General features: G+C 41.0%; 1 protein-coding gene and 2 long non-coding RNA genes across 3 annotated transcripts; 2 read left to right on the top strand and 1 right to left on the bottom strand.

Annotated features, from left to right (window-relative positions):
• Positions 1 to 776: 776 nt before the first annotated feature.
• On the top strand, positions 777 to 5,717 carry LOC109199745 (uncharacterized). The gene is made up of 2 exons (XR_002060049.2): positions 777 to 908; positions 5,459 to 5,717. It is a non-coding gene; the product is annotated as an uncharacterized LOC109199745 (long non-coding RNA).
• Positions 5,718 to 6,444: 727 nt separating this feature from the next.
• LOC109199740 (E3 ubiquitin-protein ligase TRIM39) lies at positions 6,445 to 10,088 on the top strand. The gene is made up of 2 exons (XM_019355053.2): positions 6,445 to 6,577; positions 8,155 to 10,088. Exon 2 carries the CDS (start codon positions 8,164 to 8,166, stop codon positions 9,820 to 9,822), a length of 1,659 nt encoding a protein of 552 aa, XP_019210598.1. The 5' UTR covers positions 6,445 to 6,577; positions 8,155 to 8,163; the 3' UTR covers positions 9,823 to 10,088.
• On the bottom strand, positions 9,875 to 11,227 carry LOC112844688 (uncharacterized). Its single transcript, XR_003217417.1, has 2 exons — positions 11,007 to 11,227; positions 9,875 to 10,964 (listed from the first exon to the last, which is right to left on the bottom strand). It is a non-coding gene; the product is annotated as an uncharacterized LOC112844688 (long non-coding RNA).
• Between the last annotated feature and the right edge of the window lie 14,306 nt (positions 11,228 to 25,533).

Below are 25,533 nucleotides of genomic sequence, written 5' to 3'. Positions count from 1 at the left end.
TTGCTAGCAAGTAAAAGCTGTTCGTCTTGTTTCCTTGCTTTTCGTTAAGAGGGATAAGTTTGTAAACCAGCGGGGCCTGTGGACGCACAGACCCAACACTCTGGCTGATGAAAGGTTGAAGATGGAGGTGAGAACGTGGACTAACTCTGAGTGCAGAGCTGGTTTGGAGCCATGGAGACTTACTAAGGAGTAAAGTGGACATGAATGAGTCACAGAGGGAGGAAGAGGTGAACAGTGATGTTTGTTAGACATGATCAGACTGAAGAGTGAACATAAGAAGAGTTTAATGCTGGATTTTAACAGAACAGGAAGATAAGCTCCGCCCAGCAGCCGAGTCCTCTCTGCTCACACTGGTGTTGGACTGCAGACCTCAGGGAGTCTGCTTCCACATCTGGTTTCCACAGCTGGAGGAAGGAGGACTGTCCCACCAGCATGCCTATGTAGACTTGTAGTCAAGACCGCCTAATCCAAGACCAAGACCAAGACCAAGTTGAGACGAGACCAAAACCAAGACCGAGACAAAAAAAGTCTTTAAACTGCAGCCAGATGCTGCTTCGTTTACAGGTGTCAGGCATATTTATTAGGGGTGCAACGATACTCGTATCGATATTGAACCGTTCGATACAGTGCTTTCGGTTCGGTCCGCATGTGTATCGAACAATACAACATTTTTAATTTATTTTATCAACTTTTCTTCTGACGATGCTGTCTGTGTTGAGAGCTCAGTGGATCTGCGTTCGACTACTCCGCCTAGGCTGCACTGTCGAGCGCAGATCCACTGAGCACAGTGCAAACTAGCAAGACAGAAGCTAAGCTCATTGCAACATGGCAAATTGAACCTCCCCCGCCCGCATTCAGATCTGGCTTTTGGAACTATTTTGGTCTTCATGTGAAGTATGACCCTGAAGGTAAGCGCGTCATGGACAAAAGTAAAACATTATGTCGGATGTGCCACGCAATGCTCAATTACATGGGTGGGAACTACTGTGTTAGCGCAGTTTGCTCGTTAATGTGTTGACTCCGTCCAGCCCCACGCACAGGTCGATCCGCGGTAGCTCGTTAACGGAGATTTGCCGTGTTGTGGTGTTAACATCATTTCAGATTAACGCTGACAGCACTAGTGGGAACACAATGAATATGACTGCACATTTACGCCGACATCATCCTAGTGCAAAGACAAGTGGAAGCAGACAAAAACAACAAGCACGCATGCTACAAACTTTACCCGAGTCATTTAGACAGCCGTTAGCACATGATTCTCCTTATGGACCTGATATGTTTAATATGCTGCTGAGAGTATACCCCAGAAGAAGCGTATAGTATAGCTTTTATTTTGGAAAGAGCCATTTCTCTGTAATAAACTCTCTTTTCCAAAGATGAGGGATTTCTCCATCAAATTAATTTTTTTATTACTTTGTTATTTCAGCAACATTACATTTAAAAACTGTACTTTTGATTTAAATATATATATTTATAATTTTAATAAATGACAAATTAAAGAAGCATGAACATTTTTTTGTATCGAAAAAATATCAAACTGTGTCACCAAAGTATCGAACCGAACCGAACCGTGAATTTTGTGTATTGTTGCACCCCTAATATTTATGTGTTTTTGCTTTCGCACAGCCCTCCTCACCTCTGTCTACTGTCTCACTCACTTACTGAGAGGACAGACGCATGCTCCACTTGACTGTCACGTCTCTCACCCTCTCTGTTTTTCACATAATGATGTTATCCTATATCCTCGCATGTTATTGGCCACAGTATGGAGGAGCATAGCTGAGCCACTGTGTGAGAGCTGAGCAGTGAAAGGATATTAAGTGAGGGTAGAAATGACTGAAAGATTATTAGGCTCTGTTTTGGGTTTTGTTCAAAAAAGATGACTTCGTATATACATACATATATATATATATATATATATACACACATATATATATATATATATATATATATATATATATATATATATATATATACATATGCAGGACACCTTAAACTAGTTTTTTAATTAAGCAGCAAGGCAGAACAAAGTCGGGCCTGTATCGAGACACAGGTACTAAACCCCAATTCAACCAGACCCAGAACTTATCTGGAATTAAAGCAGGACTACAACAGTAACCAAGACAGAACCAGAATCAGAACTGGATGATAGTAGCACTGAAAATCATCATAGACCTGCACTACACTTATTTTTTAATTCTACCAAAGTAAACTATTTAGATTAAGAAAGGTTTATATAATTATTTAGCCTTCATAAGCCTGCATAACTTAATAAATATAGAATTTGAAAAGTAACAAATGTTATCTAAAAAGATACAGGTGCTAGATACATGTTCTGATGAGTTTTGGTAAACAACCATTTGACTAACATGTGTGTCTCACCTGCTCTTGTTCCATCTCTGTTCTGTCCTCATTCTCCATCTGCCTCTGTTCCTCTCTCTCCCTCTCTGTTCCTCTCTCTCCCTCTCTGTTCCTCTCTCTCCCTCTTTGTGCTGACAATCAAGCCAAACACCAACATCATCAAATATACAGTTGAAACCAGATATTTACAAACTCTTCAGATAAAAACACAAACACTTTTTTAATTGTAACATCAAATCAGACTAAATGTTTATTTTTTTAGATTGATAAATATAAAAAACATATCTGTTAACTTTAAGAGTAAAGAGAGAAACTATCTGTATTTCTTAATTGTAAATGTTACCAAATTGTATTCAAAATTGAGCCACATTTATGGAGCTCCACAATTCTTTTCCTGGTGTTTTGGTTGACATCTCTTGATTGTCCCATGTCACAGAAACAGGCTCTGTGTTTTGCCTTATATGCATCCACAGCTGTGCCACCAATTTACTCACATGGACTCTACTAACCTATCAGAAGCTTCTTCAGCTCAGAATGGAATCATCTGGAGTTTTCTTATTAATTAACAATAAACTTAGTGTATATGTACTCCTAAATTTGATGAAAGTGATTAAAATAGACAGCTCCCTCTTTTTATTCTGACATTTAACTAATTCAAAAGATATTTAAACATTTATTTATCTAAAACAAAACAAGTTTACTCTAAATTGATGTTGTACATTAAAAATTTTTTATTGTGTTTTCCATAAAGTGTATGTAAATATCTGGTTTAAACTGTGAATATACTGCTGTGTATTGAAATTCCTCTTGTTTTACATAGAAATATACTGAACAACATACAAAGCATAATATATAAAATAACATCTGAGTTTTTTCTTTGAAAGAAGCTCCTTATGTCCATTGTTGTGTTCATCAGTACACAATTGAAACAGATTTAGAGAGTTTGTTTAGCCATGGAGGGTAACAATTGAAAATATGAAATGTAAGCTAAGAGTCTTTAAAAATTAACATTGTTGTTCGGCTTTTTATTGATCCATTTGTTGAATTTAAATTTTTAAACAATGGTTTAAATTGTGCTGCCTTTAGGTGCACCTAGTAAATTCAGGAATCTCTACTCCAAACTAGAGATGGACCAATCCGATATTAGGTATCGGTATCGGTCCAATACTGACGTAAATTACTGGATCGGATATCGGCGAGAAATAAAAAATGTAATCCGATCCATTAAATATCAAAAAAGCACCTCACAAAACTTGCGACACGGCGTAACTCGGCTCATAACCGTAGCACGTTGCAGTAGTATGCGTCACGTGATAGAGCGGCTGTGTGTATTTGTAGCCTCGCTACCAAACCAGCATTTCATCTCTCAATTCAATTCAATTCAATTTTATTTATATAGCGCCAAATCACAACAAAAGTCGCCTCAAGGCGCTTTATATTGTACAGTAGATAGCACAATAATAAATACAGAGAAAAACCCAACAATCATATGACCCCCTATGAGCAAGCACTTTGGCGACAGTGGGAAGGAAAACTCCCTTTTAACAGGAAGAAACCTCCGGCAGAACCAGGCTCAGGGAGGGGCGGGGCCATCTGCTGCGACCGGTTGGGGTGAAAGAAGGAAAACAGGATGAAAGACATGCTGTGGAAGAGAGACAGAGATTAATAACATAATAATAATAATAACTTTCTCTCTGAGGAAGTTATCCCAGAGAGAAGTGAAGCAAGTGTCTAAGTTCATCTCTGAATGTTTGTAAAGCATACCCACGTTAAGCCTAACAACCGATATATGGAGCGACTGCCTCTCTCTCCCTCCCTCTCCTGCCGCTACTTCATGAAACTGCTTAACGATCAGCTGATCGGCTTTTCTGTCGCGAGTCCGTCTCTCGTTTGTTTATCGCCCATTTTGCGCCAGAAAGAGGAAACCAGCGGCTGAACAACAGCAGCACGTTTAAGCTTGATAAGCTCTTGTTAGAATTTATTTAATATTACTTTGTAGACCAGGATCCTTTTCTACGTAGCTGACGGCTGGTAACTGTGCAGGGGCGGATCTAGCAAAGTTTACTCAGGGGGGCCGATAGGGCATTAACAGGGAAAAGGGGGCACAAAGACATACTTCTCTTTCTTATCCTCATTTAAAAATATCTAGCTTTTGATAAATAATTATCTGAATCTTACACCCAAAGTTTTAATCTGATGTAAAATGTATAGAAGTCCATTACTGTATATAGTAACTGTTAAGTCTATATACCCTAGTAAGCTATAGTACTTTTTCCTTTGGGAAGGTACCATCTGTGCAGTCTGCAATTCTGTTGAAGAAAGATGTTGAATCTATTTAATTATTCTTGAAAAATAATTTACTTCTGTGCATTTTTTTTCACACTGCATCAAATTAAAGTTGATTACATCGATTAAGCATCATGAGGTGGAGGGTGGGGGTGGTTCGCTACTTTTATTTGCTGGGAGTTTGCAACCCTATTAGTTAGGTTGCTTTATATTTCTGCTACGTACTCTTTAAAATACCAGAATAGGGAGGAAGGAGTAGGTTTAAGTTAGGTTTTAAGTTAGGTAAGGTTTATTAGATTGATCAGTGTTGCTGAACTATGAAATATTTTGGGTGCAGTGTATTTTTTACATACAGGTATAACAGAATAGCTTTAGTGTTGTTGTTTATTTAAACTTGAGTATGAACTTCTACAAAATGCAGCAAGATATTAAAAAAAAACAGTTTTATTGATTAAAAAACACTATATCGGATTAATATCGGTATCGGCAGATATCCAAATTTATGATATCGGTATCGGACATAAAAAAGTGGTATCATGCCATCTCTAATTACAACACCACAGCAGGTTGTTTTAAAGGCTTTTCTGGGTTAATGTTTGTTTGTTGGCATAAACATGTCTGTGATTACTGTGTTGTTCTTTTTGATGCAGTATTTCATGTAACTCGCTGCTAAAATCATAATTAAGTTTAACAGTTCTAGTGCGCATGCGTCAGCTAGCATACAGCCTGTTTCAGTTGCTCCTGTTTTTTACTCTAATTTTTTCTTACTTATTTCTTTGTCCTTTACTGAGTGTGTTTATCTGTTTAAAAGATTTCTTTTCAAACATGTGGATCTGCTGTTACTTTCACTGAGGAATGGGACCGCAGCACAGCAGCTACACACCAGAGATCAGCTGAGCCACCTGATGCTCAGATTAACTGGAGACGGTCAAACAGATGTGTGACAGACTTTAAGGAGCTGCTGCCAACAAACCAGCAAATAAACACTGAATATTTCATGTGTGACATTTGTGAGCTTAAACACAGTCCGTCAGTCTTTTTGCTCTTGAACAATAAAATATTAAAAACTGTCTCGAGTTTATTTGGTGATATTCTCATGCACGAGGCGAAAACAGCAAACAAACGTCACAGTAAATCTTTCCAGCTGATGTTGGGCATCCTCCACCTGCTGAATCCACTTCAGCCTCTTCCTGCTCATGTTCCTGTTTAGAGGCACAGTCAGTCTGTACAATGGAGAAAACTGAACACAGGAATATTTGGATTTTCCTCCTTTTTCTCTGCTCATGTTCAACTTGTCTGATTCAAGCTGGGAATATTTATTAGAATTCAAATTTAGACTGAAATAAAGTGAATAATATTATTTTATTATTACGTTGATGTAGCACATGGTTCAGTTAGCTTTGTATAAACATGTGTTAGAAATGATCTTCAATCAGCTCTTTTTACTCTCTTACATTTCACAGCCAATACTTTTTTACTTTTACTTGAGTAAAAAAGATGAATTAGTACTTGGAGTATTTTTAACAGTAGTACTTCTACTTCAGTACACACTGTGTGTACTTTTACCACCTGTGTCTGAGACCTCCTTCAGGGTCCACCTGAAGCTCTCAGTCTGCTGTGGAAAAAGGAAATCCAGGTGAGTTTCTCCTGATCACCTGAGGCCGTCATTACTGTGTGAACCCACACACCACTCCTCACTCCTCCCACCCGCTGCACACAGTCACTGAGTACAGACCAGCTGATTCCTGTAAAGGGAGAGGCAGCAAAACCAGACAAACAGGTGCAGGGAGAGGTGGAGCAAAGACGAGAAGGTCCTCGTCATTTTGCAGAAGTGAAAGTGTGAGAGAGCAGCAGCAGAGCTGCAGTCGAGTCCTGTTTGTCTCTAAAAGAAGATTCACTGGAGTCCATCAGGTTTCTCTCAGCAACAGTGGTGAGTGCAGCTGATCACACTTCCTGTTTCTACACAAATCTTCACTCTGTTCACTTCATGCTGACTCATCACAGTCACACTGGATCCATAGAAATCTGCTCATGTAAGCACAGATCCACTGTAGGAACATCGAGCTGCTGCTTCAGTCTCACTGTGGCTCTGCTCAGGACTGTGGACTCAGTCTGTGCTCTGGACTTCAGACTGACTCCACACTTCCTGGTTATTCATCACTTCCTGTTCCTATTAGATTGATTCTGGATCTGATTGATCATAAGGATTACAGACGTGAAAACACCTGTTTATTCTTTATTGATATAAAGCCTTTGATACTGTAAACCAGCAGATTTTGGTCAGTACTTCAAAAAGTCATTCAGACATTTTACAAAGAGAGATTATCTGACTTAGTGTATCCTGTAAGAGTCACAGATGTTCCTGAATCATTCAGAAAACAGTCGATGCTGCACTTTATAACTTTGTGTGGAAACATAAATCTCATTATTTAAACAGATGTGTTTAAATCATCCTGATAATCGAGGCTTTAAATATGTCAGAGTTCACACATCAGCTGTGATATTCAAGCTGAACTGGATCAAACATCAGACACAAACATAGATGATGGTGTTTAATCCCAAAGCTTATTTAAACAAACTGGAGGACAGAATTCCTCCTTAAATGTGATTTTGATCAACAAAATTCACTGATCTCATTTTCACACACAGGCTTTATCATGGTGGCTTCTTCTCTACTAACATAAATCTTTGATCTGGACAAACAAATATATGAAATACAAAAATAAATCAATGTTTTCTGAGGATCCAGAATAATTGAATGATGTATCCCAGCGAGTGACTGGAAAAGTTCATCTTCTTCCATATCCTGAGTTTGTGAGGAGCTGTGATGTTCCAGTATCTGTGAGAGAAAACAGTTTTTAATGACGCACAAATGGAGCAAATATACAGACACCACTGAATAAACATGTTCTCATAAATGCCATTAATATACTGGATCAACAGTTAATAACACATTTCTGAGGTTTATGATTCATTGTCCTCCTCACTGTCACTTCTATTGGAACAGTCACTGTTTAATATTAATGGCTCGTTGATCTGGACTTACAATAAGAAGTATTTAGTCACCAACAAGGTCGAAGTTTACTTCACAGTAATTGATGGAAAATATCCAACAAACTGATTTATTCAAGTATACAAATGATCTGGATGAATCTTGGACCTTCTGTGAAACAGTCAGAGAAACAATTTCACATCTTTCTAACGACTGTATTTATCTTCATCCCCAAAGTTATTCTGTTCATCTGGACGCTGCACTGTACAGCAGACACGACGATGTTAAGTTTGTGTTTGGGATGAACCAGTTTGTGTCTGAGTGTGTTGCTGGGTCTCCACCAGTTACTCTGAGAACTGAAGAAGCTTCTCTGATGAAACATCTTCAAGAAACTCAAAGAAGTCCAGACGCTTTTCTTTCCAAGCTCCTCAGACTACTGACGCTTGTTTCTCTCTTTTTAAAAATGAAATTTAAAGTGAATTTTGAATCAAATGTTTCTTTTCTTTCTCCCTCAGAGTGCAGACATGTCTGCTGCCAGCAATCTGCGATCTGAAGATCAGTTTCTGTGCTCCATCTGTCTGGATGTGTTCACTGATCCAGTCACTACATCATGTGGACACAACTTCTGCAAAACCTGCATCAGTCAGCACTGGGACATGAATCAGAGCTGTCAGTGTCCCATGTGTAAAGAGACTTTCTACACTAGACCTCAGCTGAGGGTCAACACCTTCATCTCTGAGATGGTTGCTCAGTTCAGACGTGAAGCTCAGCAGAAAGCCAGCAGCAGCAGCTCAGAGCAACAAGCTGCCAAACCAGGAGAAGTTCCCTGTGACGTCTGCACTGGAACCAGACTGAAGGCCCTGAAGTCCTGCCTGGTGTGTCAGACCTCCTACTGTCAGACTCACCTGGAGCCTCATCTGACAGTGAAAGGCCTGAAAAGACATCAGCTGATTGATGCTGTGGAGAACTTGGAAGGCAGGATGTGCACGAAGCACGATAAACTCCTGGAGCTGTTCTGTAAGACCGACCAGACATGTGTCTGCGTGCTCTGCTCTGTTTTAGACCACAAGAACCACGAGTTTGTTCCTCTGAGAGAAGAATATGAAGGAAAGAAGGCAGAGCTGGAGAAGACAGAGGCTGAGATTCAGCAGATGATCCAGAAGAGACGACTGAAGATTCAGGAGATCACAGAGTCGGTGAAGATGAGTAAAGATGCTGCAGACAGACAGAAAGCAGAAGGTGTTCAGGTCTTCACTGCTCTGATGGAGTCTGTTGAGAGACGCCTGAAGGAGCTCATGAAGGAGATCGAAGACAAACAGGAAACTACAGAGAAACAGGCTGAAGGTCTCATCAAAGATCTGGAACAGGAAATCTCTGAGCTGATGGAGAGAAGCTCTGAGGTGGAGCAGCTCTCACGCTCTGAAGACCACCTCCACCTCCTCCAAAGCTTCTCCTCCCTGAAAGCTGCTCCACCCAGCAAGGACTGGACAGAGGTCAGAGTTCATCCACCATCATATGAGGGGACTGTGGGGAGAGCTGTGGCTCAGCTGGAGGAGACAATCAGGAAACTCATGAAGAAGAAGCTCTTTGAGGCTGAGCTGCAGAGGGTGCAACAGTATGAGGTGGATGTGACTCTGGATCCTGATACAGCTCATCCTAAACTCATCCTGTCTGATGATGGAAAACAAGTGTATCATAGTGATGTGAGGAAGAATCTTCCCGACAACCCAGAGAGATTTTCTCACTGTGTTAATGTTTTAGGAGAGCAGAGTTTCTCTTCAGGCAGATTTTACTTTGAGGTTCAGGTTAAAAGAAAGACTGACTGGACTTTAGGAGTGGCCACAGAGTCGATCAACAGGAAGGGAAAAGTCACACCGAGACCTCAGGATGGTTTCTGGACTGTGTGGCTGGTAAATGGAAATAAGTACATAGCTTTTGCTTCCCCTTCAGTCCCCCTCTGTCTTCATCCTGGTCCTGAGAAGGTGGGGGTGTTTGTGGATTATGAGGAGGGTCTGGTCTCCTTTTATGATGTAGGTGCTGCAGCTCTGATCTACTCCTTTACTGGCTGCTCCTTCACTCACAAACTCCACCCATACTTCAGTCCCTGTCTGAATGATGGAGGTAAAAACTCTGCACCTCTGATCATCTGTCCTGTCAATCAAACTGAGTCGATCAACGACTGATTTTATTTGATGAATGATTGATTTTTCTTGAAGGGACCAAATGAACATATTGAGTGTAAATCCTCTACAGTCTCCATGTTTCTATAGAATCTGATCATCAGGACTCTGATTCACACTTTGATTCTCATGGAGTTTGATTTGAACAGAAGAAAAGTTGAATCAGGAAATGTTCCCACTGATGGAGACTCGAGCTGAAGAGCAAATATCAGAGAATAAATGTCCAAAAGCTTCATTTACAATAAAGTTTGTTCAATGCTTTGAGTGAATCCAGACTCATGTGTGGCTGTTATACGGAGCATCAGAGTCCAGCTGAGTTATGTTGGATACAAACTGCTTATTTTGGCTCTGTGAGGATTTTTGTTCACTGAAAACTGATAAGACGGATAATATTCAAAGAACTCTGTAGAGATTCATGCATCCATGTTCTCCACCTGCAGGTGTGGAGGAGAAAGGTGGAGCACAGACTGCTGCATCCTTCCAGTCACATCATTTTGATGATTATATTTCCATGTTGTGATGATTTGGGTTAAAGAGAAACAGAGTTGAACGGCTGCAGTCACAGCATGAATAAGATGCTGAAGCTGAGCTGTCAGTGAACATGTTTCACTGTGATTTGATTTGAAGAATATAAAGTGTGTGTGGCTGCTGACAGCTGCAGTCTCTGTTAGTCTGCATGTTCAACACACACACAACTTTCCCCCTGAGGCAACGATCCAGCAACAACACAAAGAACAGCTGCAGACACACACACACACACACACACACACACAGTTAAAGAACACTTTACTGTTTAAGGCAGAATTCCTCCTTCTTCAGTAACAATGATCTGAGGTCACTACCAGTGACTTCGCGGTTTTGGCTCAATATACAATTTACTGAAACGTGTTTTTCTTTATGCCGTACAAACTATTTTAAAAGAGCTTTGATTACAACATCTTTGCGATTTTCCCCCAAATCGGTTATTCCGATTATTTTATCTGGTTTAACTAACAAAGGCTCAAAATTTAACTCTTAACCTGATTTAAACGTTTAATTTCTCATTAACTCAAACTTTTAATTTATTTCCTTGTTTGATGTATTATTTCTTTATCCTTGTTTAATTTCTGCTGATCCTGTTTAACCAGTGTAACCTGACCTTTGACCTATTTATTTAACTTAACTGTACTCTTGTTTTGACCTTTGACCTACTTATTATTATTACACCGTTTTTTCCCCTTGAAAATGACCTCCAACAAGAAAGCCTCATTTCTGCTGTTTAACAGAGAAGAAATGTAAAGTGATGCCAAATTACAAAACCCTCAGCTGTGTCTCTAATCAAACCTCTGTAACTTTGCTCTGCTTCACTTCAGCAGCATCAGGTAATGTTGACATGTTGACTCATGGTTTTCTTTCATTTTTGATCTACTGCAGAATATTCTAAGACCATCTGCCATAAAATCCCAGGCCAGGAAAATCTCCTTCATGTTTTTCAAAATTTCCCCAATTAAAATCAAATCACTGAGGCCGTCTCTCCTGCATGAAGTCCAGGTGCTGGTTTTCCAGTGTGTGCGTCTGATGGCCCAAAGGTGACTCAGAGCTGTAACACCATCCATGGCTGCAGTATGGAACAGATGTGGGTGTGTCCTCATCTCCCAGAGGAGTCCAAATCGTCATCAAACAGCCCTACAGACACAAAAACGTGAAAATATAAACAACCAGACTATCAGCAGTGATTTAAGTACTTTAAGACCTCTGTGAAAATCATTTACAGTATATATCACAGAATTTAAGGCCTTTATAATCACAGCCCAGATAGCAAGACGACATTGAATCTATGTTGATTTTTCATCCGAACCGTCGTATATGGTCGGGGTTGAAATGCCAATGTTGTAACAACATTGAAATACTGTGGTAAACCGACGGTCTTACTATAGAGACGTTGTAACGATGTTGATTCACCGTTGTTTTTTTGTCATTGATATTTGATCTATTTATAGTCGACCAGGTGACAACAACAACGTCGAGAAAACGTCTATTTATAGTTGACGATCATTCGGCTCCGGTCACCATCAAAAACCATCGATTTGTAGTTGAGCATTAAATTGCACTGCAACTGATCAGGTATAAAGTACCAGAGAAAGTAGGTTTATTGTTCATTTGTTATCAATGACTTGGTCTAGTTCACCAGCTTTAAAAAATTCGTGTCTACGTGCAATTTATGTATAGTTGACCGGGAAATTAAAGCAGCGATCACTTGGACTATTCCGCAGCACCCCTCTCACATTGGTACATCCCCCCAGGTATTCATTGTCTTGTACAGTAGAGCGGGACATTTGATTTACTCTCAGCGGAATTGACCGGAGAAGGCATCAGTTCATGCACTGCACTGGCCTGCACCACAATTAGTATAAGGTAAGAATGAATGATTTTTTTTCCCTACTCATTATTTCCATGTTTGCATTTGAATAACAGTAAAAAACTCGTTAATGTTGTACATTAACGAGTTTTTTACTGTTATTTACGTTGCCGAAATTGTGTCTACTTCTTACAATCCGGCAACAAATAAATTGCACTGCGAACAAAGTATATCAACAAAGAAAACATTTTTGTTTCATAATTTCTTCGTTATATTCCCTTACAAAGCTTTAACGCTTCGAGGTTTCCTTTGTTCTTGCCGCCTCGGCGCTTGACCCAGACTTTCGTTCTGTAGTTGCTTAGTACTACAAAAAATTCTAAATCTGTGATATATGATTGATAAACGTAAAGTTAACTGTATAAACGTGTTCAATGACTCGCTTCAATTCGCACACGAAAACTTTAGACTCAGTTTGAATGCTCACGCGGCATGCCCATGTGACTGTACTTTGCACGCGCACCTAACTTTACGTTGCACGCGTACATGACTTTCCGTTTATGCCTTAAATAATGAATAAGGCTACGTCCACACGTACCAGCGTATTTTTGAAACCGCTGATTTTTCTATGCGTTTGCACCTTTTGTCCACACGTAATGTATGTCTGGCCGTACATTGTGTTTGTATTTCCAGGCACATTTCACGAAGCAGAACGCAGTCTTCAGAGATATCCACGTTAATGCTGTGATACGTCTGACCTTCAGTCCGAAGCTGAAACTCAGACCAGTCTTAAAAGAAAGCACAAGTAAAACTTTTTTATTCACAAACATATCTTTGATTGTTAAGAATTTATGATCTTGTCTTTTATACATATCTGTGGTGCTTGCATACTGCAATATCACCACATAATATAGTCCAAAAAGTGGAAGTTTGTAAACTTTTTAAAAATGCAAAGCCGTGTACACTTGTGCACTTCAAAAATTCATTGTATACTGTACCTTCTTGCACGTCTCTGTTTCCTGTGTGTGTTGTTAGAAATCAAACTAACTTTAGGAAACAATATGCCAAAAGCATATTTACAATTGCTTAAGACCGTTTTTAATTTCTTTTCTTTAGACCAAATCCCCTGTACACATATACGGACTCAGAGGATGAGCAGCCTACAAAAAAACGGTTTCCCCAGGCCCCTCGAGTGAAAATACCAGGTAATAAAATACTGTCTAGTGTCTGTGTACATATCTGTGTCTGACACGAGGAAACTTTTTTGACAAGTTGTCTGTATTCTTAAATACTTAAAAAATTATCTTTTTCTAAACAGCCCTCACCACTCCGCAGTCTGCCCCCCAGCCCACTGATAGCAACCATCATAATGCCCCACCCAGCTCCCGGCACCTTTCGCCACTCCGGCACAAACCGACACAGCTTTGCGATCTCGCCAGCATGCAGTCTGATGTCTTCCCTATAGATGGTATGCTTTTTAAAAAGCTTTAAAGCTGCATCACAATGTCATTGTACTCTTATCTAAAAAAAACAAAACAATTTATACTCCTGAATGTCATCTTGTTGTGATTTTTTTTTCTGTAGATTCCAGAGACTCTGTGAGGCCACTATTACAAGGCAAGTTTGAAAATCTTGGAATTTCACAGTTTACATGGTATAACAAATATATGTGACAGGCAAAAACTAGTAAACACTTTTAGCAGTTACAAGAACTAACAAATGAATATCCAACAAAAGGGAATAGAAATACATTGTACTGCCAATACTTTGGTTTATTCTTTGTATGACTTGAAAATCAGGCTTTAGGGAAAACTAAATGACATGTTTCTATCATCAATTACATGAAGTAAACACACAAGCACTTGCATACACATTTAAGACATGAGACACGCTAATTCCATCTCATAAAATGTGTCTATAGGTGAGACGCTTTGCGTTGATTGGTGCTGCTGGACCACACTGGAGGTGCGAGTCCGCCGTGTAATGGTTTATGCCATTACAAAGGAGCTGGCCTCTGTACTCAACTGGGCAGGGGAAAAAAAACCAAGGACCAGACAAAGCAAAAAAGGGCATTTAAAGAGACAGCGCTGTGCAGATGCATATTTGGTAAGTTTTAACATTTATTGTAGTTTTATGAGCCTAAAGTGAACAATAAAGGGATCAATTAATGTGCTGGGTGCGTTTCACATTTCCTATGTCTGTTTTTTGCTATATTACTTTGTCTTTCTTAATAACAAGACTTTCATGTCCGGTTAATCTGGAGATGGAGTCTTTGGTCTTCGGCTTGTTTTGTCCTCGGGTTGTACACTTTGTACAGCCCGAGGACCCCATGTTTTCTTTTCTTTTTTTTCTTTTTTTTTAAAAGGATACACGGCACACCATGCTAAGACATATCACATTTTCAGCTTATAGCTCTTTGGGAATCAAATGCGGCAGTTTGCTGATTTCCGCCTGGTGACTTTCATGTTTATCAGCCTAGGGGTTTACATACTTTCTCCCTGCTGAAGACAATTAACAAGAGCTTATTCATGTGCTCTAATTCCCTTTTTTTGTCTTTGTTTTTTTGTGTGTGTGTCTATTTTTGTCCTAGATGGCCTGGCGCAGCAGGTAGGGGCGAACTCTATGTCTGAGTTGGTCTTTGCTCAAGCAGTCCAGAAATGGCTCAGATATGATCCAGATCGTACGGGTGGCGCGCAGGACGCACATCATCCATCCCCATCCCGGAGTAAATAATAAAAAGTGACGTGAAACATAGAAATGTAAATAGGAAACTTTGTCTTTTAATAAAGTATTTTGCAAATGATACATGTCTATTGACCTTTTTTGTTTTTTTGTTTTTTTCAATAAAAAGCAACTGTGCGAAAGAGGTGGAAAATCAACACCATATCTCAATAGTGTTTCAATATCAGAATCTGACATTGTTTCAATGTCAACAGTGTTAGAAAATATAACGTTGAATCAATGTCAGGTTTCAACATTGATTCAACATCAAAACCTGACGTTGTTTCAACGTTAAAAATGGGTGCAAGAGTGACGTTGGGTCAACGTCACACTTCAACGTTGATTCAATGACGTCGCCTGATATTGACTCAACATTGTTTCAATGTTTCCTTGCTATCTGGGAGAGCACACAGAGAAAAGTACTAAACTGAATCAATTTCAGCTTTTGTTTTTCATGATGTATATTGTATTAATAATTAAATTGCATTATCTGTATCTTTACCACACATTTGCCACACAGGTGTAGATACTGTAGGTTCAGTGAATGCTTAAATTGCACTGATTAGAATATACTGGACATTCAAAGCTAAGATTCAGCGCACTGTGTTAGAGGCTGGGATTTGATGAATTCATCATATATACAACCTTTGATCATCATTTATGTCCAGTTGAGAATGAATCTGTGCACTCACATATTAAATGAACTGAAATCAGTAGTGTGATCCCCAGTCTTGATATAATGAATGAGAGAACTTACAGCTGTTATTTTAATCAGCCTGACTCAGTTGTTTTAACTCTAAGTACCATAGAGTAATGTGGTAACATCTGGACTGACGAGTTTACTGTCAGCATTGTAATCGCTAGTTTAAAGGCTGTAGGTTGCAGCCATTGCTCTAACACTGTATAAATGTAACAGGGCTCAGTGCTGGTTCTAACAGTCTGAGCTGCTTCCAGCTTTATTTGTGAAGAGCACAGCAGCTTACAAAACACGTAGCTAGCTCGTACAGCTGCGACGTAAAACTTTCATTAGCTAAGATGACTGTCGCGCTGACCTAGTAGGTGTGGCTGTTACTCTTCTCTTCCTCCTCCTGCCCACTACCTGCTCTGTGCTGCTGCTGATTGGACCTTGTGTGCAATCTACAACTAAGCACGGCCTGGTGTGCACTGCTCCGCCAGGTGACCTGAATTAGAGCAATCAAGGGCGGGCGTGCCTAGTAAGCCTTAAAATGCATGCAGCAGTCATTTGACTCGTGTGCGACATACTGAGAGGACAGCAAACAAGGCACAATTCACTTTGCACTGTGAGGAAGACTTTGAGCTAGACGGGCTATCGGTAAGCTCTTGGACTTATATTTGCTGCTTATATGTTTGGGACCTATGGAAGCTCAATTGTGTGTATTTATGCATTGGGAAATATTTACTGCCCTCTTTTCCACTTCTTCCATGTACAAATTGGCCACGATGGGTGAAACTGGGGAGCCCATGGCACACCCATGTTTCTGCCTGTAGTACTGACCCTTGTATGTGAAGTAGGTGGAATGAAGACACAGTTCCAAAAGCAAACACACTTGGTCGATGCTGAGAGTGGTCCTGTTGCTGAGGTTGGTGTCATCCTGTAATCTCTTACGGACTACCTCCAACGCTTCCGTGACTGGGATGCAAGTGAAGAGAGATGTAACGTCGTACGAGACCATGGTTTCATCTGCCTCCATAATGACATCTCTCACCTTCTCAACAAAATCCAGGGTGATCTGGATGTGGTGTTCAGAGCTGCCTACCAGCGGGTTGAGGATCGAAGCCAGAAACTTGGAGATGTTATAGGTGACCGAGTTGATCATGCAGACAATCGGTCTTAAAGGTGCACCCTGCTTATGTATTTTTGGTAAACCATACAGACTTGGTGTAGACTCCCCTGGGTACAGCCTGTGGTATGAGGTCCGGTCAATAGCCTTGTCTTGTTCCAACTGCTTCAGACAGTCTATGACCCTCTTCCTGTAGCCACTTCCTGGGTCTCGTTTCAGGGGCTCATAAGTATTTTCATCACTGAGTAGTGACAAAATCTTCTCATGATAGTCTTTCTGGTTTAGCAATACTGTGCACCTACCCTTGTCTGCCGGAAGGATGATAATGTTGTTGTCATCACTAAGTGATGTGAGTGCCTTCCTCTCCTCCATGGTGATGTTGGATGCTGGTGGCTTTGCATTGCTGAGACAGGCCGAAACTTTCGTCCGTAGTTGCTCTGCTTCCACTTCTGCAATATTGTTGTTACGAATTGATGTTTCTGTGGCTGTGATCAGCTCCACTAGCGGGATTTGTCTCAGTGTGACAGCAAAATTCAGCCCTTTAGCAAGGATATTTTCGTCTGTTTGGATAAGCTGTCTGTCAGACAAATTCTTCATCCACTTGTCAACATCCTCGGTGTTGCATACTTCTCTCTTCTGGCCGCTGAGGACACTCTCCGTATTTTGCTGTGGTTTCCAACGTACAACAAGTAAGTCAAACTTCCTTTGTTGCCTGGTCTTAGACTTCTTGTGCTGTGCTAGACAAGCCTTCTCAGTAAAGTCAAACACCTTTTAAAGAGAATTCTCATCTAAAAGCATTGTCAGTCTCTGTCGGATCCGCTCCTCTTGAGATTTTAGCAAAACTTCTTCTGGCGCAACCTCGTTCTCGGCTGAAGTCTCGTGGCGACCGTGCATTTGCTGTAGCTGCCCCAGTCTTATGGAACAATCTTCCTGTTGCAATCCAAGCGTCCAGCTTTACAGCTGTGGCTCCAGCAAACATCAGCTGATACTAGAAATTAATATTAAATATATTCTAACAACAGCTGATCAAGCTTAAACGTGCTGCTGTTGTTTAGTGCGACATCCGGCGGTTTCCTCTTTCTGGCGCAAAGTGGGCGATAAATAAACAAGAGAGAAAAGCTGATCATTGATCAGTTTCATGATTGAAGTAGAAATAGGAGAGAATGACAGGAGAAGAAGGTGCAGCTGTGCAGCGTAACGACAGAATAAATCCAGCTTTCTTTTCATTCTAGCTAAAGTACGGGACAAACTGTGTTCCTTCTCAGCTCAACACGAAACGCGTAATAATTTGTCTGAATGCAGAACGATTCTGTTTGTACAGGACGGTTGGCAACTCCACTAACTAACCTTATGGATAAAGTAAAGTTCACTATCAGTAACATCATAGCACCCACGCAGCTTTATAGACACTCCGTCATGCTAGCTAGCACGCAGTACGAATTATTGTAACTGACTGTAAAAAGTCAGCACAACGAAAATAAACTCCACCTAAACTTGGTTTATATCTGACCCAGATAGACTGCAGGTCATAACTTCTTACCTGAAATTCAGTTCACCTGACACTCGGACCGGCGGCCGCCTCAGGTCTCTGCTCCTTCTGCCTCCCCTCTCCCTCATCCACCTGCTGACCTCCACCACTTGTTAATTTTACTGAATCTCCACCATAGACACCACCAAACAACTAAGTTATTTTTACACACCGGCCATCATCTGGCCAATCCACCACCTTTTATTGTTTATACCGTTACAAAAAAAAAAAAAATTTAAAAAAAAAAAATCATCAGGCCACCGAGCAAATGCCCGATGGCCAGTCCAGCTATGGTTGTGCGTGCCATCAGTTAACCCTTCGCGTGCCAACGGTGGCACGCGTGCCTAGGGTTGCCGACCCCTGCTCTAATCACATGAGCCAAGGTGTGAAAATGGGTGTGGGTCCCAATCAGCCAGGGTTTCGGGTGAGCTAATTGTGAAACCTGGCCCCACCTTGTCATGTGATTTCCTGAGGTCAGATGGCCCAGGGTGTGAGTGGGCGTTAAGGCGTCTGGGGAGGTAACTCAAAACTGGATTATAGATGGCAGACAGTTGGTGTCGTAAACCACCGCCTCTGTTCAAAGATGGTCGCTCACAGTGGACGTTAACGGCTTCTTTCACTCTTCTTTCAAACCATCTGTCCTCTCTGTCCAAAATGTGAACGTTGGCATCCTCGAAAGAGTGACCTTTGACCTTTAGATGCATCCTCTGACACCACACCCTTAAGCCGCTGCTCCACCCCTCCCCTTCCGCTGAGCCACAAACCACACCCCACCACAAACAGATGACCATAAAGTGTGACGTTGTTAAGGAGTGTTGCCATGGTCACCAGTGGACTGCTGCCCCCTTTTGGATCTTTGCTAACCCAGTTTAAAGCCCCGAGGTCCTCGGGCTGAGTCGGGGGATGGCAGCAGTTTGAGGTTAGCTGCTGACTTCATGTGTGTCTCATTCACTCCTGGTCTATTTCATGATTCCTCTAATCCTGCTGCCACTAGTGCAACATTAATGGTGCCACTGATAACCAGTGTTGGGACTAACGCGTTATTAAGTAACGCGTTACAGTAACTACGTTATTATTGTGGTAACGAGCACGGTAACTAGTTATTATGCCAAAACCAGGAACGCGTTACTCGTTACTGGGATTTAGATAGGCTCGTTACTCGTTACTTCGTGTGGTGGATATCGCGGAGCTTCCACAGATTCAATAACATTAGCAAGTGGTGGAAGCCAGCAGGTGGATGAAGGAAAAGGGAGGCAAGAGGAGAGACCCGAGGCGGCCGCCGGTCCGCGTGTCAGGTGAACTGAACTTCAGGTAAGAAGTTATGACCTGCAGTCTATCGGAGTCAGATATAAACCAAGTTTAGGTGGAGTTTATTTTCGGTATGCTGACATTTTCGTACTGCGTGCTAGCTAGCATGACGGAGTTTCTATACAGCTGTGTGGGTGCTATGTTACTGATGTTGAACTTTATTTTGTTCATACGGTTAATTATTAGAGTTGCCAACCGTCCCGTAAAAACGCGTTTCGTACTGAGGTGAAAAGGAACACAGTTTGTCCCGGACTTCAGCTACAATGAAAAAGACACAAAGCTGAAGCTGCACAGCTGCCTCTTCTTCTCTCATTCTCTCCTCTCCCGTTTCTACTTCAATCACGAAACTGATCAATGATCAGCTGATCGGCTTTTCTCTCTTGTTTATTTATCGCCCACTTTGCGCCAGAAAGAGGAAACCAGCGGATGTCGCGTTAAACAACAGCAGCACGTTTAAGCTTGATCAGCTGTTGTTAGAATTTATTTAATATTAATTTCTAGTATCAGCTGATGTTTGCTGGAGCCACAGCTGTAAAACTGCTGGTCATGATATCAGTTTGGTTATCTGGTGAGAGGGAAACATGCAGATGAAACCAGGAGATGTCCTTACTGAATCATCAGAGCTGAACAGGTGATGGAGAAACAGGTTTACCTTTTAGGTGACATGAATGAGTTGAAGGGAAGTTATGAACTGTTTCTGAGAGACAAATAACACCAGGATCCTTTTCTAAGTAGCTGACAGCTGGTAACTGTGCAGGGGTGGATCTAGCAAAGTGTTGCCAGGGGGCCAGGTAGGGCATTAACAGGGAAAGGGGGGGACAAGGAAATACTTTTCTTTATTATTCTCATTTAAAATGCCTCGCTTTAAAAAAATAATAATTATCTGAGTCTTACAACAAACAATTGATAGATTGATACATATATACCATCAGAACAGTGTACATCACTGTCACAACAGCGTTTATTTTCATTCAAAGGCTTTATGATTTTTCCTATAATGGCGGGCCGGTCTCTAGTCAAAATGCCCGGGGCGATTGTTTTGTCCCAGTCCAGCTCTGTATGCAGCTCATCTGCAGTCTGGTGTTACCTACATCTTCCTATTCAGAAGGCAGAATTTCCAAGTTCTGAGTACAATCAAAAGCACCACGACTGCAGTTTTTGTGTTGGATGTAAAAAGCAGGCTAGAATCATGGCGGCGGTCAACGACGGTCCAGGCGTGGGATTTCTCTCGTGGAAATGTGCACATTATTTTTTCCTTTCTGTTGGTAGGTGGCACAGTGCACTTGTGGCATGTAAGCAAGATAGAAGACTGACAATCTTGCTGGGTATCCAGTTACGGAAGCAACACATTAACAAGAGAATTCTGAGTAAAACCAAAGTTACTTTCCCTAGTAACTAGTTACTTTGAAAGTAACGAGTAACTTGAAGTAACTGAGTTACTTTTTTAGAGAAGTAACTAGTAATGTAACTAAGTTACTAATTTAAAGTAACTTACCCAACACTGCTGATAACTGAGATCTCAGTTGGTCTATCTTTAAACTCCCCCTGTGTGTCTGATTTAATGTTTCCTCTGTGACACATTTCTACGGCCAGTGTTACAGTAGGCTCTTTAATGCACACTCAGCAGCTATGTTGATGTTTATTAGCACTTCTAAACAGGCCGTAGTTCTGACAGAGTATACTCCACCTATGATGGCCAGGTCCAGTCCCATCCATCTGTTTGTATTTAAAAGTACATTTTAGTTTGCCACAGGCTTTATGTCTTAGTTTTCCTCTTTGACTGATTGGAGCTGGAATGAATGAACAGCTGACTCACTGAGGAGCAGAGATACAGATGCAGACTTCTGATGAGCAGAGACGCCCTCAGAGTCACGCTAACATCCCTGTTACCATATGCAGCCCATCAAAAAGACTGTACAACGAGGTCTTAGTGGTCCTGTGAAGGCCACACATCTCGTCACGGTCTCATCAAGTCCTCCCTTTAGTCTTTTTTCTATTTGTTGGTGTTTTGGGGGGGGTTTGTACTCACTGGTCACTGGTCTGTGATTGTTTCCACCAGGTCCTCAGCTGGTCTCATTAGCAGTGAGTTCATATTAATCAGTTTTCTTGGAGATTGTTCCTGATAAGCAGCATGTTCTCTGTCGTACAGTAGTTTGTTTCTTCAGGATTGAGCCTGTGTCGGGTTAATCCCGTCTGTTCTTTGTTCATTATGAGCTGAATCCAAATATGACAGTTAAAACAGTTCATTGGCTGAATGACCTTTTACACTTGTGCACATGGTTTAGATGAGGTTTATTCATAGATTGCAAATTTCTGTTTTCTCTGTCTATTTGATTTAATTCTGTTTGATTTAAAAATCACAAAAACACTTGCCTAAAAAATGTTTAAAAATTACAGTTGCTTCAGGTGATAATATTTCACATAAAATATTACAATGGCAGGTCGAGCAGGGTTATTCCAGCTCAGCTCATGCAAAAATATCATCTTTTACCTGGAAAATGATGTCATGTACAGTTTATAGTATCATCACATTCATGTCAGTGGATAAAATGTGTTTCATGTCTTAAAAGAACAAAAGATTGTCAGATTTGATGAACAGTTTGAGAAGTGTAAACTTATAAGTATTCGCTCTTCTTTTCTTTGGTTTGGTCACAGAGCTCTGTTAGTGTCCATCTTTGGGTTTCTTCTTCTGGACTTTGGATCTCGGTGTTGGTGATTGAGTAGGTCTGGTTTGGAGCTTGTTAGAAGTGTTTCTGGGCTGTGTCTACGCACTGAATGTTATGTTGTTTTTTTCTGGACAGTGTCTACGCACTGAATGTTATGTTGTTGTTTCTGGGCTGTGTCTACGCACTGAATGTTATGTTGTTGTTTCTGGGCTGTGTCTACGCACTGGATTAAAGGGGGGGGGGTTTGTTGCTTCGCTGAAGTCTTGTGTCTACTTGTTGCTACTCTGCTACAGTCTACGTCCACCGTTTTCAACATTTAATGTTCAATTTTTCTGTCATGGTACATACCAATAACAGGTCAAAGGTCAAGGTCATAGCAAATGTAAAAACTAGTAGAAACTTTGTATATTTATGGATCATCTTCAAACTTCACAACAATACACCAGGGCTTTGTCAAACGCAAGCTTGGCTAAGCGTTTGACCTTATAAAATGTGTTAATAAACCATATTATATCATGAAGGCCATGGACAGAACTGAATCACAGATTTAGGGGAATCACAGTCCAGGAGCTCCAGACTGAGTCACTGACTGCATGTGATTTTCATTAGCATTAAAAATAATCCTCATATTTTAAATTATCTTAGTTTGTCCCGTGACCTTTGACCCTCTGCCTGTGTAAACCAAGTGTTTCTCCAACAAACAGGGAGCTGAGTGCACACAGGCTAACGTGCTGATCCCAACAGATGTTTTTCCATAAATCTGAAGCTTCAAATCAAAGAAAAATAGTGTGTAGTTGGAGCTGAACTCACTGATGTGTAAATGTGTTTAGAAGCTTCAGAGCTTCAATGTTCAGTCGTAATAAACTCTGATGGATTTAGATGATCAGCATCTGCAGTTTTGCTCGTTTGATGATTATCTGATATTTATAGTATTTTAAAGCTGTATCTGTAAATTCAAACAGTCTTTGAATCCACTTAATAAGGAGATGATGATGATGATGTGTTCTGCTGTCAGTGCTGACATCAGCTAAATAATAAAACTGTGGACTCCTTCATGATCATCTGATTGACCCATGATCCTCACGTTCTCCTCCTGCAGGAGTTAACTTGGATTATTAACTCCTCACTGAGGTTGTGTGAGGCAGGAGTCCAGCATGCATCAGCACTGCCAAAATGATCATCATGATTATTATAATCAGAATTTAAATCAGGACTGATTTCAGTATTGATCATGATTATTGTGTGATTTTAGAGACTGAAATGTTTTTATTACAGTCTTATTATTATTTTATTCAGTCTGATGATAATTTGTAAAAACTCTCAGTGTGACTACACACAGAGATATTTGAACAGTTCAGAGAACACAGAGTCTCTCAGACTGGACTTTGGCTCAGGACCAGGACTTGTTACCTCAGCAGGGCTGTGGCAGCTCAGCACACCAGCAGGTCGGACCCACATGTACACTGATGGAGCTCAGATCTGTAAATGTCTTACAATAAAGAGCTCAGAGGGAAAAGACAGACAGGGATGCTGATTCTTCCACTGACACAGGACAGATCTGATAATGATGACACAAAAGTTCACAAAACAAAGAGTTTTATTCATTTTATCCGATCAAACATTTAGAAAACATTGAAAAAAAATTTCATTGAGAAACAAATAGAAAAAGATTATACACGCACACGCACACGCACACACACACACACACACACAGGTTCTGTTCCAGGAAGCAGGTTTGATGAGTTTGTTAATCCTCAGATGAAGGAAACTCCAGTCTTTTGGTCCCAGTAAGAAGGATAACTTGAACAGGGTCAGTTACCATGGCAACAGATGACACACATCCAGAAAGCCATAACTGATCTTTACTACAAACATGTAAAGAGTGTGAAGGAGAGCATGTAGGAGGTAAATGGAATGAACAAATGTGGTCTGTGGACGATCAGCAGCAGCTCAAACTGAGACCAGCAGAGGGCGCTGTCAGCTCATCTCAGTGCTTCTGTGCTTTGACCTCACCTGCTGCACCTGCTGCAGCCTAAGGCTGTGTCCCAATTCAGGGTATGCACGCTTGAAGTACGCATTTCAAGTGCGAATACGTCACCGCCACGCGACGACGGCTGTCCCAATCCGAAGTGTACTTCAAATGCGCCGTCGATTTCCCCAAATATCAAGCGTGGTCCGGTGCACGCTTCGTGGTCCCATATATCCCACAATCCATAGCGCGGCGGTGGGTGTGGATAATTTTGCCGCAAAATACGGCAGACGGGAGCGGCCGAAGAGTGAACTGGCAAAGGTAAGTACTGAATATTATGTCACTTATTTATGTGCGAATGTTTAATAACGAAGAACATTAAAACATTATTGTTGGCCACATGTCAGCAAAGTTATGTGACATTAGTGATGTTTGTACCTTCAGCGTTTACTTGGTTTTAAAGACTTTACTTTAAAATATACGCAGTTCAATAGTCGGCCTTAATCTTACAGAGAATGTGATGATTTGATGGATAATTAAAGTCAGTCATATATCCACAAACACAACAAGCTGAAAGTCAGTGATGCTGCTCGGTTTGCAGTCCTGAATATGACGGCACAAGCAGGATTCACTGCACTGTTAATGTTAGCTATGTTATATTGCTGCCTCTGTTCGGTGGTGTCGAGCCAAACGGACTTTAACGTGTGTTTGAACGAGCTGACGGTTCACTCGTTAAGCTGAAAGAAAGATGCTTTAATCACAGGAGTCACACATGTGTCCACTGGACCATCTGGGAACTCTTCTTGTTTAGCACTCGTAATAACACAAACACTAAATCCTCCTTCTCTTGTGCTGTTTTGTAGCAGTGTATACACCTGAGACTGTCACCTGTCTGTCCTGCACACTCTCTGTTTCTTTCTCTCTGATTGTGGAATAAAAGTATGAACATGTATTTATAAGTTACACTTGTGTTTGAATCCTGCAGCTTATCACACATTTGATTTCCATGTGTGACAACTGCAAGTGTCCAGAGTGAGGACAGACTGAGGGACCCACTGCTGCACATCATCTGTGAGGCTTTGCACCCCTGATGATCCACCAGGACAAACTCAGCAGTGTGTGAGGAAGAGGAGGAGGAAGAGCCAGCAGCAGCTGACAGATGGAGAGAATAGACAGACTGTTCCCTGTTTGTGAAGGACTGCTAGGAAAGTTTAACATAACTAATTGTCTGTCCTGAATCAGTCTTATTAGGTAATGTTCAAATAATGTTATCATCCCAGTGTTTTCAGTGTGGGAGAAAGTACTCAGGGCCTTCAAGTTACACACTATGAAAGGCAGCAACAAGTTTAATATTCAGAAACCTAAAGTATGTATCAGCAGCAGAA

This window comes from Oreochromis niloticus, unplaced genomic scaffold (assembly GCF_001858045.2).
Source record: "Oreochromis niloticus isolate F11D_XX unplaced genomic scaffold, O_niloticus_UMD_NMBU tig00000744_pilon, whole genome shotgun sequence".
Classification (NCBI taxonomy): domain Eukaryota; kingdom Metazoa; phylum Chordata; class Actinopteri; order Cichliformes; family Cichlidae; genus Oreochromis; species Oreochromis niloticus.
Note: the sequence above shows the minus strand (reverse complement) of the source record. Positions and strands in the feature narration are given on the sequence as shown.

Excerpts from the sequence above, each read along its gene's own strand:
- LOC109199740 (XM_019355053.2), top strand. The coding sequence starts at position 8,164 with ATGTCTGCTGCCAGCAATCTGCGATCTGAAGATCAGTTTCTGTGCTCC.